We start from the raw sequence: 18,950 nt of genomic DNA, 5'->3' as shown, positions 1-18,950 counted from the left end.
ATTTCCTAGCTAAATTCCAATTCCAGCCACAATAAATAACTTTGTTAAATACAAAAACTATACATAAATATGACTCATATACATCGCTCTTTCTTTGTCCATTTCAACTTCAAACCTTCACAACATACCGTCTCCAATTACAATTACAGCATCACATTTAACTTAACTTAACGATTCATTCATTACATATTTTACGAGCCAGGCCAGCTGCCATTAACTTTTAAATGGAAGAAAAAAGGTGTCAAATTTCCATAAATAACGGAAGGTCGGTCGGTCGGCAAAAACAAAAATAAAAAAAACGACACCCCATCGTCATACATTAGTAACCGCAACTAAATAAAGGTAAATAAATAAATAAGTCCTTGTTTTGTTGTCGGATTTTGAAAGTAAAAATAAAAGTTGAACCTAAAAAAATGTTTATTTTAGATTTTAGATTGCACAGTTGACTTGACTTTTTGAGAGGGCAATGCAACAAGTGAGAGCGGGTTTAGGATTTAGTGCCGGGAGCACGTACCACCACCACCACCAAAAAATCAGCCAGTCAGCCTTGCATTGTTCTCCGGTCAGGCAAATAAAACGACACTAAATAAAAAAAATTGGGGCTTATCTGCTCTTAAATTTTCGTTTTTCGAACGTGTCCTCTCCTCCCCCGGCGACTTTTGACCTTTGACCTTGTTCTCCAGGCACTGCAGTTGCAAGGTAATAAAAATTGGTGGTGATCTATGTTCTGAAGTTTTCGTTTGTCAGACGTCTCCTCCCCCTCCTCGCCTTAATTTTCGTTTTTCGAACGTCCCCTCCCCTCACCTTTGACCTTTAACATTCGACATTGTTCTACAATTGCACAGGTCGATAGTAAATAAAAATTGGTGCTGATCTCTGTTCTGCAGTTTTCGTCTGTCAAACGTCTCCTCCCTCCACTCTCCCTTCCCGTCTGTGACCTTTGACATGTCACCTGCAGCTCCCCCCTCCGGTAGTGGTGAGGCCAAGTCTCGCACACGGTCAGGTCAAGGTCCATCAAGTAGCAAGGCGACGACGACGACAACGATGAGGTACAAACCCGGGCCGAAGTCGAAGAAAAAGTTGTTCAAAGTGGTTTCCTCACCCCCTCCGGTTGAAGGGGACGTGGAAGTGGTGGATTTAGAAGATTGTCCACCACCACGACGAGATGACGAGGAGGTGGACGCGGAGGTAATTGATAGTCAAGGTTCATCGTCACAGTCGTGCAGCAACGGAAACGGGGTCAAAAAAGGTGACGACAAAGACGACGGCGAGGAAGACGAGGAACATGATGATGACCTTTTCGTAGAAAAGAAAAAGAACCCATCGTCCCCGTAAGTTTTTCATTTATAATTTTAAAAATTTCAATTCATAATCATAATTCATAATTTTAAAAGTTAAAAATTGAAACATAACTTGACAGTTGAGATGAATAGTTTGAAATGAATAGAGTGAAAGTAATTTTTTAGAAGAAATTGTCAGTTTTTAATCGTTTTTTTTTCAGTTCCCCAGAAGCTGGCGAAAGTCCACTATCAAATGGAAAAGGAGAAAAAGACGAAGAAACGGAGGAAGGAACCACAGAGGAGGGAACGACGGAAGAAGAGGGCGAAGACGGCGTGTACGAAATTGAGGAAATTTTGGACTACGTTAATGAATCTCACGGCGCCGGAGAAATGTATTACGTCAAGTGGAAAGATTGGAGTGAAGATTTTAATACTTGGGAACCTGCGGAAAATGTGACTACTTGTTTTGATGTGCTCTACCGGTAAATAACCCATAATAATTAATTTACATGCATTTATTTGTAATGTTGATATTTGATTGTAATTGTTTTGCCAGATTTTTCATTAAACGCAAAGCGGAAGTTGAGGCTCAAGTTGCTAGTCAAGTTTATATTGAATTACCGAATGGCAAGCGGCGAAAGAGCGCAAAAAGTCCGGAAATTTGGAAAATTCCCCCCGATCCCAGACCCCTTCAAGAACGTCTTGATTCCTTTTATAGCGCCACGAAGCCACTCTGCGATGTAAAGCTTTTGGTAAGTTCAAGTTTTGAGGATCAGGACCTCAGTAGTTCAGTGATCAATTAAGTTTAATTAAAATTACGACATTTGACGACAATTTTCCATCTTTTTCTACGCATATCTTGATACTGAATGAATAGCATTCTAGATTTTGACAGTACAAAAAGTTTCCTAGTTTTCCACTAAAACTTGCAAATTAATTAAAATTACCAAATTTATATTTAATAAATCCACAGGAAAAATATGTCTGGTGGAACAAGAACAGGAAAGCAAACACAAAGCGGAATAAGTGGTCAAAGCACAAAGTCAACAAATTTTTGATGGACGGTGCGGACGGCAAGCTGTCCAAAAAACATGAAGCAGAATTCAGAAAAGAACTTTACTACGTGGAGGCTGAGAAACACAGAGAATTAATGGATAAGAAGCTTGGGGTGCGCAAAATTGCAAAAAAAATATTAACCTCGATGACTCATTGCCAAAATCAGCACATTTTTATTAATTTCTCCGGTCTGGAAATTTATTATAAATTTCTGAAGGACGAATTTGTAGTCAGTGAGATGATTAATGGAATGGCACTGAGTTTTTTCAGACAGTTTCGACGAGTTGCAATTTTTCTGAAGGTTTCTTAAACTTGAGATCTCCTTCAAAAAGTGTCAAAATCTGGAGTGTATATTTAAAAAAATTAGAAACTGCAAATTTGTCGTCCAGAATTTTAAAATAAACACCCAGAGCAGAAAAATGATTTAAAATATGCTGGTTTTTACGATTTTTGGCATCATTAATTACTGGTTTAATAATTAAATAATTGTAATTCCAACCGTTTTTTATTTTATTTTTTACAGGCATGGGAGAAGACTATTAATAACGTTACTCAGCGCAAACCTGTGATCAAGGTGGAAAACGACGTTGATTTTGAAGGACCACCAGGGAATTTTAGCTATGTATCGAGCTACATTCCCGCAGAGGGGATAATAATTCCGGATGATCCTCCACTTTGGTGCGAATGCTGTTCAGGTGAAGGGTCGTCGTGTTACGATAACAAGAAGAGTTGCTGTGCCAAATTATCCAATGGCAGATTCGCTTACAATCGCTTCAAAAAGTAGGTCAAAGAAAAGTCGGAATGATAAATATTTCCATCCCTTTGTTTTTTGTTGTTAGAAAATATTTACAATTGTGCCATTTACAGAGTTGATCTCCCAATCGGATCACCAATTTGGGAATGTAATTCAAAGTGCAATTGTGGCCCAGACTGTGTCAATCGAGTGGTTCAAGACGGGAGCACTGATGAAGTTAACTTATGTATATTTCGAACAGACAATGGCTGTGGTTGGGGTGTGAAGGCTTTAAAGGTAGGAAAGATAAAGACTAAATTTAAATAATTCCTGAGTTTGTACTAGTTTCCGGGAAATGACAAAATACTTTGTCAGTATTTTGAGCTCAGTTCTTCCCATGGTTTGGATTTTCAGGGGCGTTACACCCACAAAAACCAAAATCTGCAAGTGGAGAATGCAACAGTCACAATTAAATACATGTTTTGTGAAGAAATTAACTTTTTATCGCTTTCAGAATACTATATTTAAAAGAATCATGAAAATAATATATTTTGACCGCGACAAAAAGTTAATTTCTTCACAAAACCTGTATTTTCGTACGACTGCTGCTTGCTCCACGTATGTAGATTCTCGTCAATTTCTGGGTGTAACACCCCTGGAAATCTAAACCCTGGGAAGAAAAGAACTGAGCTCAAAATACTGTATTTTGTTTGACAAAGAATTTTGCACATCTCTAATAATTTCGCTTTCACCCTTTTCCAGTCAATCAAAAAGGGATCTTTCGTTTGCCTCTATGTCGGCGAACTTATCTTATCCGAAGAAGCTGAACGACGATCAAAAGAAGACCCCAACATCCAACCGTACCTTTTCGACCTGGACTTTGTGAATCTGAACAAACCCGTCTACACTGTCGACGCTTCACGGAAGGGAAACGTATCTCATTTCATCAACCACAGTTGTGACCCCAATTTAGGCGTCTACACCGTATTTGTCGACTGCTTGGACATCCATATGCCCAAATTGGCAATGTTTACTCTTCGAAAAATTGAAAGGGTTAGATTATTTTTATATTTTTGACAAGCAAATCCTAAAATTTAACTTCTATTTCAGGGTGAAGAACTAAGCTTTGACTATTTAAATCAATCATCCCGCGAGGAAGTGGACGAAGATACCACAAAGGACGACGACGAAGAGGAAAAGGCCACCTCCTCATCCAGCGATAAATCCCCACAATCTCCCAGTAAATCTGGAAAACAAAGAACGCAAAGGTGCCTCTGTGGTGCGGCCAACTGCAGACAGTTTTTGTACGTTTAAGTGCCTACATAAGTATATTTAGTACAATCGATCGTCCACTTGTAGGAATTAGTTATCTTCATTATCATTATTTTGTTAAGTAATTAATTATTTATTATATTAGATTTTAAATCCAGTCGTCGTTCGGGCATAATAATACTATTTAAAACCTGACACTGGTGGTGCATACGGGTTAATAAAAACTATTAATCGTATATTTGATAAAGTATTTGATACATTTACAAAATGCATGTGTTTAACATATTTAATAGGACTCCTTGACGTCAAAATCAGCACACATTTTTAATCATTTCTCGGCCATGGGAATTTATGTAAAAAAATTCTGGACGATAAACTTGTAGAGCAGGTAGTTCCCTATTTTTTAAAATATACACTCCAAATTTTGAGTTTTTGAAGGAGGAGATCTCAAATTTAAGAAGCCTTAAGAAAAATTGGAGCTTATCGAAACTTGCTCAAAAAACTCAACGTCATTCAGAATTTGAAAATAGGTTCTCAGAGGTGCGAAATGTGTTGATTTTGATGATTTGAGAGATAACTTATCAAGTCTACATGAATTATATACCGTTAAAACTGTTGATACGAAAATACGCTTATCCGAAAAGAAGTGTTCAAAATCTTGTAAAACTTCTCAATCCATCAATTCAAAGTAATCGACACGATATGTATTATTATTTATATACAACGAAATATTCAACTTATTTAGAATTTATACTATCAAATATGAATTAATTACTCGTACATACCTCTAGTACTTCACTTGTTATTTTCTAATTATGTCCAAATTAATTTTGCAAATTAAAACCCCTCTTTTTGAGCCACATGTTTCTCAAAAATATGAAAATCTTTATTTTTCATCACAGTTTATAACACGATCACTTTTTTTGAGTATTAATATACGTTTGACTAGACTTAATTCTGATTGATTAATGACATTTACGCTAGTGCAGGTAATCATTAGATCTCTCTCGATCGTCATTGTCTCCGTTAAAGGTTGCGTCTTCGTAGTTTGATCATTTTCACGGATTTTGTCTTCAAATTTTATCAGTACACTTGGAAAGCTTATCTATTAATGGAAATATTGATAAGTTCTGTTAAAACGGATAATGATATTGAGTGGAAGTGTCAATAAAACCGTTTTCCAGTCATTAAAATGTTTAGTTAGAGAGATGACCTTAAGACAGCTTTTGGCGTTGGGTTTCAGACTCATCGCCAAAATTGTCACATTTTTAATCATTTTTCGCCGCTGGGAACTTATTTTAAAATTCTGAACAACAAATTTGCCGTCAGTGAGTTGATTAATGGAATGACGCTGAGTTTTTTAACCCAGTTTCGACAAGTTCCAATTTTTCTGAAGGCTTCTTAACCTTGAGATCTCCTCCTTCAAAAAGTGTCAAAATCTGGAGTGTATATTTTTTTTTAATTGGGAACTACCTACGCCCTACAAATTTGTGGTTCAGAATTTTAAAATAAATTCCCAGAGGCGAAAAATGATCAAAAATGTCCTAATTTTAACGATATGTGTTACGTTAAGGCCAAATAACAAATTCTATCTGTGAACATGACCAAAATACGACGACTTACTTTTTAGTCTAATTTTTCTAAAACTTGTTTTTCAAAATTTCTAACGATGATATTCTTCTTTTATAAGATGTCAAATGAGGTACTGATGCGTCTCCTTGGGCGGAAAGGACAAAACGGTAAGAATACATTTTGAATTTATCTTATCCAATTCTTCGTTAAGCTGCCTTATTTCTGCCGGCGTAACGCGCCACGATTCCATGTCGCCCAACCTCCTTAACCGCTTCGCCCTCCGCAGAATGAAACGTGCCGAACAGATGTGCAAATTTGATGCTGGGCGGATACAAACTTCGTTCAGAGATCTGAGCAGAGTCGGATTTGATATGAGGGCTCGAGCGAAAGAAGTGTCGTCTAGGCGTTCAGACCGCCCATCGTGCGTTCTGCATGAAAAAAATGAAGTAAATTTTTATTATGAAAATTATGAAATAAAATTATGAAATGTTTCAGGTGAAAGTAACCAGTTGCAAGAAATAACGGGAAGAAAGTGGTTTCGTGCAGGGTAATATTTTGACCTGTGAGAAATGCAAGGTGCAATAAACTACGCCCGTCGCTGTAAATACTTCATACCTGTTCACTTTCATTCATTTGAGTGATTGTGATGGTGAATGAGAATGAATTTCCTATCAATTAAATACAAATGACCGAAAGATCCCGTCGTTTCAGATGAATGACTGTGAATGAAAGGTTTTTTTACTCCTTCATTGTGGGGCGAAGTAACAAATGAAGTCCGATGAAGTGAAATGAAATGAATTTGAATGAAAATGACTGAATGTAAATATAAAAATCGCCAGTCAGAAATCGGGATGACTGAATTTTGAATGAAAACTCAATTTTTTAACAGGTATGCATACGGCACGTGGCTAGATATATAAAGCATATTTCTTGCACTTTCTTCCAGTTTCATGCATTCAATTGCTTGCTTTGTAGTCCAAGAAAAGTAACAACCCCACAGGAAACGAAACACTTCATCTTTTTCCAAATATTTACCTCATGAGATCTAAACAGTTGAACTTTAGTAGCTCAATTTTAGGCGAGCTTCGCAAAAAGGAGAGCACCGTGTTATCGGTCACAGTCCAAATGTACGTTTCCCTCAAGTTCGGAAAGAGTGGTTCAGACCGGTCCCATCTGCCTTGGAGGCGTGCCTTGAGTACGACGAGGTTTGGGAGCCATACCCCCAACTCGCCCAAATCCGGGAGACCAGTGACCGACCAGGTGAAAGAGTCCCAGAACAAGATCAACTCTAAAAATACCGTGAAAAACTATGTCAATTTATGTATTTTTCCGAGAGGTGGGCAAAATACTGGGTCAAAATTACGAGCTCTGTTCTTCCACAGGTTTGGATTTCCAGGACTGTTACACCCACAAAAATACGCAAATCTACGTGGAGAATGTAACAGTCATACGAAAATACAGGAATACAGGTTTTGTGCAGAAATTAGCATTTTATCGCTGTCAAAACACCGTATTTTTTACAATTGTGACAACAATGTATTTTGACACCGCGATTAAAAGTTAAGTTCTTCGCAAAATCTGTATTTTCACATGAATATTTCCTTCTCCACGCAGATTGTTGTCTTTTTTTGTGGGTGTAACAGCCCCGGAAATCCAATCCCTGGGAAGAACAGAGCTCAAAATACTAAATATTTTGACGACTTATTTTGCCCTCAATTTTTTTTAAAACATTTCTCATACGCGTAATAATGATTTGATTTTTCCTCGTGTATTCGGTCATGAGCATCGCTTCGGCAAGATAGGAGTCCACTCCCCGCACAAAATTGAAGGCGACCCTGTCCGCGCTATAACGTGGGAGGACGTGATGCTCTAAAACCTGCCCAGTCCCTTCAGTCCCCCGTCTCCTCTCGGCGAATCGCCCCATGACCCGCCCCACCTGGCGAAGAATGTCTTCCCTCTGGCCAAACACGGGTACGAGAGAGGTCTCATTTTCTATCCGGGTGGAAACATGGGTCCCCTGTAAGTACAAGTTTCAAATAAATGCAAAATTTTGTAATTTTTTAAAAAATTTTGAGACCAAGCTGTAAATGAGTCGTGGACCCAAAAATTATCAATTTACAATTTTTCTATTTCGTTTTGGAATTTTAACATTTCATCACAAAGTCTTGGAGTCGAAAAATGCTTAAAAATTCAAGTTTGCACAAGTTAGTGACTATTTGTATTTCATCTTTTGAAACATGTTCATCACCCTGCGTTTGTAACAAAATGAAGATTTTATTACATCCAAAAAATCGATAAGTTTGAATAATGATTATGAACCTCAAACTGTTTGAGGTTCACAAAGTTACGAGGTTATAGTTTTGATTTTTCCCTTACATGAGAAAATATTTAATCAAAATTCTAACCTAACTTTGTTAAACTAAAAATTATCGATTTTTAGACGCAATACAATCGTCTTTGTAAAAAAACCTACAGAAATTAACATACTTCATAATCGCATTTGAATACATAGAAGAAGGGAAAGTTGAGACACAAAAATTTAAATTCGACCCCCGCATGCAATGGAACCTTAAGCTCAACCTGTCTTCACCTCATTTACAACTTATCGGCAACACTAACCTTTAAGTGGTCTGGGTCACTTTCACAAGCCCCATACGGTCGAACTATCATCAAATCGGGTAGAAACGCGACATAATAACATCCCTGCATCAGCACGCACGACAAGTTAAACGCATCCGACGACACGTCCGTTCCAATTAAAACGAGTTTGCAAAGCGTCACGGCACACGGATTTTTTTCCTCGGGGGAAATCAGCCTCGCCTGAGCGACCGTCATGTTCGGAAAGGAGTGTTGTCTGCCCGCCAACAAAAGCCCGGCAAGACCCGCGTCGCTGACCGCGGTGGAGTGCGAGACATCCAGAATTTTGAGGGAGGGGCAACTCCTCCCCAAAATTCGGAGGACGTGATTCGTCGCCCCGTTCAGAAGGGTCACTCTCGTCAAGGAGGGTGATCGGGCAAAAATGCTGGGGAGAATGGATGTCCGTAAAGCGCCACGTTCCGTAGACATGATCACGGTGTGGAGACATTGGCTAGAAAAATTAGCAAGTTTTTAGCGCATTCGTTAATTTTGTAGTGCTTCGTTTTCTGCGGGTTTGCTACAAGCATTTCTTGCACTGGAAAGCAAGAAATTGCAAGCAAGTGCCAGAAACTGCAAGAAATAGGCGCCATCTAGCAACGTGACGCGAAGTATGAATGATAGCGGGGGGAAGTATCGTTTCTTGTGCCGTGCATTTCTTGCAGGTCAAAATAGCTGCAAAAACCACTTTCTTTCCGTTATTTCTTGCACGTGTTCACTTGCACGTGCACGAAACACGTGGTCAGCAGTGACTTTCACCCAGTGTTTCGTTTCTTGGGGGTTTACTACATTTCTTGCATTATAAAGTAAGCAACGTGAGAAATGTGAGGTGCAAGAAACTGCAAGAAATATGCGGCGCCATCTGAAGTATTCATAGCAGCAGGGCATCGTTTCATGCTCCGTGCATTTCTTGCAGGTCAAAATATTCACCTGCGAGCAACCACTTTCCTCCCTTATTTCTTGTACGTGGTTACTTTCACCCTAAACACTTGGCATCATTCACTAATTTGTATATTTTATGTACTTTTTTAATGCGTCACTCCAAGAAATGTACTGGTAGAGACGGTCGCACTGCAAGACGGAGAGATTTAACCGTTCAATCGTTCCATTCGACCAGTAGAGCTTGTTTTCACAGAAGTAGCAGCCATACGCGTAGCGAAAGCTGCCAATCATGTCCACAGCGTCAAGAATGATTCGCTTCGGTTCGAAGATATCGAGCAAATTTAACATCCGGTCAGCTCCAAAGAATTTTTCGACAGCTTTGCGTACAAGGGCAAACTAGATAATACGACAGATGTAGGTAAAAACGTGTACACAATTTTCGCGGGTAGGCAAAATACGGTATTTTGAGCCCCAGGGTTTAGATTTCCTGGGCTGTTACTCCCACAAAAAGACGGAAATCTATATATCAAGAATACATCAGTCATACCAAAATACTGGTTTTGAGACAAAATCAACTTCTTATCCCTCTAAAAATATATAGTTTTCGAAAAATTCCCGAAAACTAATTTGACCGGGATATAAAGTTAATTTCTTAAAAAACACGTATTTCCATGTGACAGTTGCATTCTTAATGCAAATTCTCCTCTTTTTATGGGTGCAACAGCCCCAGAAATCTAAAGCGTTGGAAGAACGCGGCTCAAAATACAGTATTTTGATCCAAAATGCACTATTTTGATTTCGCCTCAAAATTTTTGGCCCAGCTTTGTCAAATTATTTGTTTACACCGATTATAACCCGACCTGCAACTCTCTCGGCAGACTTTCATCCAACACGTTCCTGAAATTTTTCTTTCCCCGAGCATCCCGCACTTTTCCCGACCCCAGCACGGATGTCGACAGCATTTTCAGCGACGCCTCCATCGCCATCGATTTCAGGGTGAGCGCGGTCACGGACTTGGTGCAGAAGCGGGCCAAGGCTTTCGGGTAGTACGTCTCTGTCGTATGAGTGTTACCAATTGTGTTCATATTTATATTCATAGAACTCCGAAATGGAGGAACTAATCGTCAAGAAGAAGAAGTATGTAAAAAGTGGGGGCTGGTCGTTTTTAGCGTTTTAAAAGCAATATGTGACACGTTGAGAAATTTAATGGCTGAGACGAGGGCTTAAAATTTCGGGAAATTTATGTGTTATTATAGTTACCTTATCAATATTTTTATGAGATAAATTAGGACGCCGGGGGCGACATTACGGCGACGTCAATGGGAACGCAAACCATGTTCAATCCGGATTATTTTTTGACCATGTTAGTTTGAAAGAGAAGCTCTTTAGAAACAACATTTAACGCGGCAGTTGCGCAGATGCGAAAAATTCAGCGCGTTCTGGGCGTCGCAATTTATTGTAAATAAGATGTAATTTTTAAGTAGCATTAGCTGCTTATTGTGATCGTTTTGTCCGTCCGTCCGTACGTACGTAAGCAGGATATCTTTGGAACATAATTAAATCCCGTTTTCTCCATTGTGCTTCTAATTTTTAGTTCTCATTGTCAGTCGGGTTAGAAAATGGGGCTAATCCAACCACCCCCTACAGCGCGAGGGGTCTGGTGTAAAATTAAATTTAACTTAATTTTCATATGGAATGTCATTTTAAAGGCAATTTAACCGTGAATTCAATATTTTTGGCGTTATGACCGTGAGGACGAGGTCGCAGGCCAAAAATGCATATATGGTGTGATTTTAAAGGAAATTTGAATCGTTCTGACGCTGCTTCTATGTATTCGTTTGCAATGGGTTTATTTATTTATTATAGAAAAATATTCAGAATTACTTACTTTTCCTTATTAAAAAAAATCTAGTTGATTTGTTGGCTCAGTTTTTAACACAAATTTGTAAATTTTGAAATAAATTAAATATGCAATTTTTTTTTTTTAATTTTACTATGCAAAAGTGCGATTTGAAAACATTATAATAAATAGTTCATTAATTAACGTAGGTACCTAATTGAATTATGTAATGTGATTAATGTAATTGTATATTTTCATGGTGTACTTTCATGCCAAATTTGGAAATTAATAATTTTCGACATTAAAAATTAAGGTTTGAGATACATGAACAGTAGTCGTCGCGATTATCTTTCAGCTACATATATACACTGGATTAAATTAGATTAAATTACTTAATTATTATTATTGTTAATCTAATTAATTATTAATTAGATTAACTAATCTGCTTGATGCGGATTAAAGATTAATTAATCAAGATTAATAAGATTAATTATGGTCTCGTTTAGTTATTGAAGCGAGCAGACGTGTTTATTCTGAGCTCTCATTAAATTGAGTTTTTCACTACGTAAAAGTACAAGCCATACTTATCAAGTTATATCATTATAAAGCTAAATTAATCGCGATTACCCCCACATAAGAATTTCTGCTGTAAATTCATTACACTTCGAAAAATAGGGAAAATCAGAAATATTCACTTGTGCATAAGCCCACAACGAATAATATAAGTAAAAACGCCCACAAAATTCAGTTACTTGACAATGTGCAACTCGATCTACAAGAATTTGCACAATCAGCGAAAGAGAAACTCGAGTTCTTATCAAGTAGTTTTGTTAATCACGCAGAAGAATTGAGCCACATAAAGAAGCAAATGTTCAACTTTAAGAGTGAACTGGACAGATTCATAAATAAGTTTATCGGATTGGAGCAGCAAGTGAAGAAGAATGCAAAAACGATTCTTCGTTATGAAACCAAACCAAATGCAAATTGTGATCGACAATACAACATCATAATTCATGGATGTGAATATTATTCTGCCAAAACTGCAATGGAGGAGACGACAGATTTTCTTTCCAATTGTTTGGAAGTGGATGTCACTGTTAAAGATGTCCGTCCGTTGTCCAATGGTAAATCGGTGCTGGTGAAATTGGCATCAACCAAGCAAAAAAGTATGGTGTTTAGAAACTGCCACAAGTTGAAAGCCATCCCTGCCAAAATCTCAATTGTGGAGGACCTAAGTAAAGAGGAACGTGCAAAGAAGAGACGACAAATACCAGAATTCCTTGAGCAAAAAAAAATTGGAAACAAGGTCTACTTCCGAGGCGCCGACCTTTTCGTGAATGGGAATCAAGTCATCGAAGAAATTAGAATTTCACCCTATATTGACCTCAGCCATTCAGTCACAGCCCAAACTAAACCTACGGAGAAGACAGAGAAATTGGACAACGCCAAGTGTGGACAGCCCCCTGTAGAAAAAGACGTTCAACCCGAAAAAGACGATCAACCCGATACACATTACTTGGAAGGACCACATCTCAAAGACGTTAAACGAAGCCCAAAATTATCCCAACCAATTTCGGATGACGGCGTAGCCTACATACTTTCAATTATGGATGCCAACATGAAATCACTGACGAGGGAAATAGATGCTTGCCTAGTGAAAATGGATAATTTCAGAATTGGAGTTTTATGATTTTTTTATGAGGACTAGAAACGGAGATTTGCTATGTGTAGTATTTAATGGTTTGCTTTTTGCAGTTATTGTTATACGAATTAGCATAATCGGTAGATATTGTGAATAATATTGCAATTTAATTTGGAATTATGAATTTAATTTTGAGGATCTACAGACTTGAAAATAACTGACTTGAAAATAGTATCGTTCATGGAGCAGTGAATACTGTTTACTTTTTACGTTTATAAATTATGCCGTAGTATTTAATGGTTTGATTTTAGTAATCCACCACTATGAGTTATTTAATTTGATCAATTGAATTCGTTCGTATGGACCTAATTAGTTGAGATCGAATTGTGAATAATAATGCTCTTATTCTTCGTTTATAAATTTGATATTTAATTATGTCTGATGGTTATGTATTTGATTTTAGTGCTTGAATCCTGCAAACAATGACTTTAATTTTTAATTGAATTTTTCGTACCCTATCACTGTGTTTTAATCAAGTTGTCTTATTCTTGTTATAATGCAAATGTTTAAGAATCTGTATTTTAAGATACACAAACCTTATTTAGTAGAATGTTATTAAGCGAGAACCCCCAGGATAATTTTGCAAGGAAATAATTGTCATTGTAGTATTATTGATTTGTTATTTAATTCTTTACGATGTAATCTAACCTGGAATTCTATGGGCCATGAGCCTTGTAAGAATTGTCATGAATAAATTATTATTATTATTATTATTATATAATAAGATTAATTTGGAATAATTTAAATTTTTCTAGTTTAAAAAAAATATTTTATTAATACCGAATTAGGTTTGAGTTTTAAATTCAAATTATTCAAATATGCAAATATTTGAACTGGTAATCCAAGCAAATTTTAATTTTCGTAAAAATATTAAGTTTTAATCGTGAAGTGCACAACCTACACAGCTGCGGATTAAAGATTAGGGATTAATTAATCTAGATTAATAATATGGACTGATTTACTTATTATCAGGTTTTTAAAAATATTTTATTCATACCGATTTAATTTTATGTATTAAATTTTGAATTCAAATTATATAAATATGCAAATATTTGAAATGGTAATCCATCCAACCAAGGTTTTTATTTTCGCCAAAATATTACACGCAATTTTTTTATTTTGAAGTGCAAATCCTCCACAACTGGAAGTTATCGAAGGTATTGCACCGCACGAGACTCGGTACCGCACCCACCCGCGTGCTGTCCACCCGCAAACACTTGCTTTGCCCCACGTGCGTCATCTGATACACGTTCTGCCGGACACGGGTGAATCGCCACGTCTGACTGAAATCCTTCCCCGTCACGGAACACCGCTCGGCTTGCAACTGACCCCCAAACTGGGTCGCTGAGAGACACGTGTCCGCCCCAAACACGCCGGAAACAACGGTCTTCACGATTGAGCCACCATTCCCATTGTTAAAGTTGAACAGTTGGTTGGACGTGGGTAACGAGCTGTGAAGGAAGGATTGAATATGTAAATTAATGCAAAATCGTTAACGTAACTCATCACGTGATGAGATTTAATACCAAAATTGTCAAAATCCACATATTTTTAGTCATTTCTCGCCTCTGGGAATTTATTTTAAAATTCTGACGGACAAATTTGTAGAGCAGGGAGTTTCCAATTTTTGAAAATATACACTCCAGATTTTGACCCTTTTTGAAGGAGGAGATCTCAAGTTTAAGAAGCCTTCAGAAAAATTGGAACTAGTCGAAACTGGCTCAAAAAACTCAACGCTATTCCAATAATCAACTCACTGACGGCAAATTTGTCGTCCAGAATTTTAAAATAAGTTCCCAGAGCAGAGAAATGATTAAAAATGTGTCAATTTTTCCGTTATTGGTGATGAGTTATCAAGTCCTATGTTAATTATTGAATAATAAATAATGCAAAATCGTTAATTTATGCAATTCAACTTACTTCCAAGAACAGACCCCCATATTAACTGGAAGCTTGGGTTGGCTTCTTCTGAACGTGAGGCAACTCCGAGTTCCGAAATTTTCCAGGAAATTCTGCCCCCTCAGGGTGGGCGTGTCTTGGGGTCCGTTAAACGCGCAGGCGTTCGGGTTCTTTGTTCCTCCCTGGACCGGGTACAACATCGCGGGGAGAAAGTTGTCCAGAACGCCGGCCGCGTTACAATTTGACGCCACCACCACCACGACGAGAAAAATGGCAAAAATTTGCATGACTATTTATAATTTTTGCAATAATATAATGTGCAAATAATTCTGCTGCTGGTGCTGCTCTGACCTCGGAATTTTAACAACTGCCCGACTCGAATGGTACCCTGGTGGCTTAAATACTGAAAGAAATGACCACTATAATTTTTGCACATTTTCTTAGGATTAGCATCCTCATGGTGTAAATATGATGAATTAGCAAGAAAAATAAATAACGAGGTAGTGTTTGCTGTGGGCAAATATTTGCTAAAATGTCCAGCAGCAGGAGGAGTAGATGTATGCATGCAAATACGACGAGAGGATGTGTGCCATTATATAATTTGCACTTCTTTGTTTTACGAGGGATGAGATAACTCTTTAGTTTTCGCGATAACCCATTTCGCATTCTATAGAATTTGCGGGATGATGACGATGACTGACTACGATTTCATTTCTCAGCAACTGCAAACTTACAATCGACTGGACTTTTGCTCTTTATGAGTCATTATTATTTTACTCCTTATTAATTGTTGTGTAGCTATTATTAACCGCATGCATTCAATCCAATCGACAGTGTGGTGGTCACTGGCCGCGGAAGCGTGGGTGGGGACAGAGGGATAATGCCCCCATGGTTGTTCGAAGTCCGCATCATCTGCCCATGTTATATAAACCCCTCCTTCCCCCCCATCCTACAATGTTGACGTCCCCCGATGTCCCCACGGCTTCCGCGGCCACTGGTGGTGGTTGAAGTCTTCAGAAAATAAATTCATGGCACGTCTCTGCCAACTGAATAAGTATTTATGTACAGCGTGACGAATGTGAGACAAGAGCTAATTAAGTGGAAAAAGAGGTAGTAAATTCACAGACAAAAATGCAGGTGTGACCGATCAGTAAAAAATTCTTGATTTGCATATTAAATGGAAGAAAACGATTGTATGTACAAGAATCTAGTTGCATAAAATTGAACGTGAATTATGTATATGCGAATAAAATGCGAAAAGTTTACAAAATTTCTAAGCTTTCTCATCTTCTTTAATTTACAGATGAATAAATATGCAAATTCGCATGTTATGGATTCTTATGCAAAATTTTCGTTATTAAATTGCACTCACGAATAAAATGTGCAAAAATTTGCATAGAATTTACAACACTCGCGACTTTCTCCTCTTGCTTAAAGCAGCCTTTTTATCCTGTGGGGAGGCCGTTTGCTGCTTGTTCTCCTGCGACGAGGGGGTTTTCCTCGGTTCCTTTTTGGAAGCACGTGTCTGCGGTGACGACCCCGCTTTCATGGACAACACGGAACTCGACTTCTTCACTTCCTCTTGTGGCGTCGTCGTTTCTTGCTGTCCGAGTCTTGTATTTGACGGGTCATGCGAGAATCTGGGGTCTTGCTCGGAAGGGCGCGGAATCAGACTGGGCGTGGGTTTTGGAACACTTTGGCGTGGCCGGAGTTCGGTCGGGATGGGATTTTCGCTGAGGACGATGCGACAATTCATGTCGGCGAGGTTGAACTCGAATTCTTCGCTTTCCGAGGAGACGACTTCCTTCACGGGCTCGGGTGGGGTTTCGAGGCCGAGTAAGAGCCAGGATTTCCACTCGGCAATTTGCTCGGGGGACGGGTCCTCGCCGGTCATTTGTCTGGGGGGAATTAATTAGGCAGTTAGTTAAGTAATTTTTCAGTTAACTATAGGACTGGCGATGCAATTGTTTTGCTAAATTCATTAAATTGCAACATTCCGAAATTCGCAAAGGAAAATCTTCAAAATCCCTAATACTTTTTACAGTACTCACAAAAATTAAAGATTAAATGTATAAAATTTATAAAAATCTATAACATTCGCGAAATTTTCAGAGTCTGCAAAATTCATAAGTAGGGATGGTAATCCGTATCCTAAATTAACCGATCCGTAGGATAGGATCGGATAAATACAGGATCGGATCGGATCGGATTTGCTCGCTTCAGGATCGGATCGGCTCCCGGTTCTACTCGAAATCCGATGCGATCCGATCCTAGGATCGGATCGATCGTAGGATATCCGCGGATGATCCAAGATTCGCTTGATATGTGTGAGACACCTTGTGTCTAACTATGGAAATACTTTACCAGCTGCTTTTCTTTATTTATTGGAACGGTTTTTGGTGAGTTCATCACATGGCGTACATTACCCGAATGAGCCGATTTATTCTATTATTTTACACCAGTTATTTTCATTTTGGCGTTGAAATCATACGAAATTGAATAATTTAAAGGCCGAAATAAAAATAACTGGTGTTAAATAATAGGATAATTCGGCTCATTCGGATAATGTACGCCATGTGATGAACTCACCAAATGTGAAACGAGTTTACATCGGATGATCCGAGGATCCTGTGCGATCCTAGGATTTCATCGGTTCGGATCGGATCGGATTGTCTGATCCTCGGATCCTCTATCCGATCCGTGTGAAAATCCGATCCTATCCGAGTTTTTACGATCCTAGGATAGGATCGGTTACGGATTACCATCACTATTCATAAGATTCACGAAATTTATAAAATCTACAAATTTCCATTTCCAAATTTACTAAATAAGTTTAGGTTTATCAAATCTAAAAAATCCCCGATCTGCACAAAAATTCAGAATATTCAAGATTGAATTTCATTGAATGTGTAAACTTTACAATTCGCCAAATTTCGATATTTTGGACCAATAAGTTTAAGAACTGAACCACCAAAACTTTGGACTATGCAAATATTAAATGTAGAAGGATTTGTAAAAAAAATCGCATATTTTGCATTGTAAATATCTTTTCAAAAAACTCCTGGAGAGCAGCCTCAATATTATTAAGAAATATATACTAAAAATTACGCAAATCTTGACCTATTTTATAACACAACAATATACATATTTTGAAGCGTAAAAACACCTTATCATTGCCCTTATCATATTAAATAATCTTAATTAATTAATTAATTAATTATCTTGACCAATTAATAATTAACCTGTAATCCCCAATCCGCGTGACCAAACGGATCATCATGTTCAACTGATGATTAATAATGTTAAGAAGTAGCGCCATCTCTTTTTCGGACCGTTCATCCTCCACGCGTTGACTCCGCTTATCCAGCAGACCGCTCGTTAACCGGTCTAAACTTTCTTTCCGCGCTTTCTCCTGCGCCAAACGGTCGCTTCGGTTGCATCGTAGCGCGTGCAGCTCGGACTCCTCAAGGACCACGTGGTCCAGGAAGAGGTCCAGCGGGCGGTACGAACTGATGAGAAATTCGGACAGTTCAATCTCCTTGCCGCAGATGGCGGTCGTTTTCGCGAGCGCGGTGGACACCAAGTCTTCATGAATGAGGGCGGGTATCCGTTTGATCATTTTGGAGCAGAGCGCCCTGCGGAAACGGACGCGCTCTTCGGTAGCGACTTGTTCTTCTTTACGGTCACATTTTAGGCGGTTCAGACGTGTCTGGAAATAATTTTTTTTTGTAATGCCAAAATTTATGCAGGGTTTCCTTGTGATTTTAACCACTATGCAAAACAGGGGTCCAAAACGGTTTTAACCAGTTTTTGACATCGAATTTTGGACGTTCAAAATGTCAAAAAGTGTCAAAAATATAAAATGGGGCAAAATTTTACAAGTTCTTAGCGTAATTTAATATTTCGATAATCCGTTAACGTATGTATTTGTAATCTCCCATTCATTTTGAGAATTTTGCTGTGTAATACTATGAATTTCGAAAATTTCCAAATTTCTCATTACCGGTCACATGTTACAAAAAAAATTCCAAATTTTATGATATTAATTACTGATTTCTAACCAAACTTGCAAAAAAATTT

General features: G+C 38.1%; 2 protein-coding genes and 1 long non-coding RNA gene across 4 annotated transcripts; 2 read left to right on the top strand and 1 right to left on the bottom strand.

Annotated features, from left to right (window-relative positions):
* Positions 1-98: 98 nt before the first annotated feature.
* LOC110848867 (histone-lysine N-methyltransferase SUV39H2) lies at positions 99-5,201 on the top strand. The gene is made up of 10 exons (XM_022096204.2): positions 99-342; positions 427-699; positions 888-1,331; positions 1,502-1,762; positions 1,837-2,032; positions 2,254-2,448; positions 2,860-3,116; positions 3,204-3,366; positions 3,832-4,122; positions 4,180-5,201. Exons 3-10 carry the CDS (start codon positions 946-948, stop codon positions 4,381-4,383), a joined length of 1,953 nt encoding a protein of 650 aa, XP_021951896.1. The 5' UTR covers positions 99-342; positions 427-699; positions 888-945; the 3' UTR covers positions 4,384-5,201.
* A 784-nt stretch (positions 5,202-5,985) lies between these two features.
* LOC118435316 lies at positions 5,986-9,928 on the top strand. 2 transcript variants are annotated; one of them, XR_004834696.1, is made up of 3 exons: positions 5,986-6,080; positions 6,200-6,359; positions 9,594-9,928. It is a non-coding gene; the product is annotated as an uncharacterized LOC118435316 (long non-coding RNA). The 2 variants fall into 2 exon arrangements; XR_004834697.1 differs by lacking the exon at positions 9,594-9,928 and adding an exon at positions 6,409-6,457 and having other exon boundaries at positions 6,200-6,334.
* Positions 9,929-14,020: 4,092 nt separating this feature from the next.
* Positions 14,021-15,260, bottom strand: LOC110848925. The gene is made up of 2 exons (XM_022096288.2): positions 14,892-15,260; positions 14,021-14,422 (listed from the first exon to the last, which is right to left on the bottom strand). Exons 1-2 carry the CDS (start codon positions 15,155-15,157, stop codon positions 14,086-14,088), a joined length of 603 nt encoding a protein of 200 aa, XP_021951980.1. The 5' UTR covers positions 15,158-15,260; the 3' UTR covers positions 14,021-14,085.
* Positions 15,261-18,950: the final 3,690 nt, after the last annotated feature.

Source organism: Folsomia candida, unplaced genomic scaffold, assembly GCF_002217175.1.
Source record: "Folsomia candida strain VU population unplaced genomic scaffold, ASM221717v1 Fcan01_Sc004, whole genome shotgun sequence".
NCBI lineage: Eukaryota > Metazoa > Arthropoda > Collembola > Entomobryomorpha > Isotomidae > Folsomia > Folsomia candida.
The sequence above is the reverse complement of the archived record's forward strand: the minus strand, read 5'-3'. Positions and strand labels throughout refer to the sequence as shown.

Excerpts from the sequence above, each read along its gene's own strand:
- LOC110848925 (XM_022096288.2), bottom strand. The coding sequence starts at position 15,157 with ATGCAAATTTTTGCCATTTTTCTCGTCGTGGTGGTGGTGGCGTCAAAT. Across the intron at positions 14,423-14,891 it reads ATGGGGGTCTGTTCTTGGAA|CTCGTTACCCACGTCCAACC; the intron begins GTAAGTTGAATT and ends CTTCCTTCACAG.
- LOC110848867 (XM_022096204.2), top strand. The coding sequence starts at position 946 with ATGTCACCTGCAGCTCCCCCCTCCGGTAGTGGTGAGGCCAAGTCTCGC. Across the intron at positions 1,332-1,501 it reads AAAAAGAACCCATCGTCCCC|TTCCCCAGAAGCTGGCGAAA; the intron begins GTAAGTTTTTCA and ends TTTTTTTTTCAG. Across the intron at positions 3,117-3,203 it reads GCTTACAATCGCTTCAAAAA|AGTTGATCTCCCAATCGGAT; the intron begins GTAGGTCAAAGA and ends TGCCATTTACAG.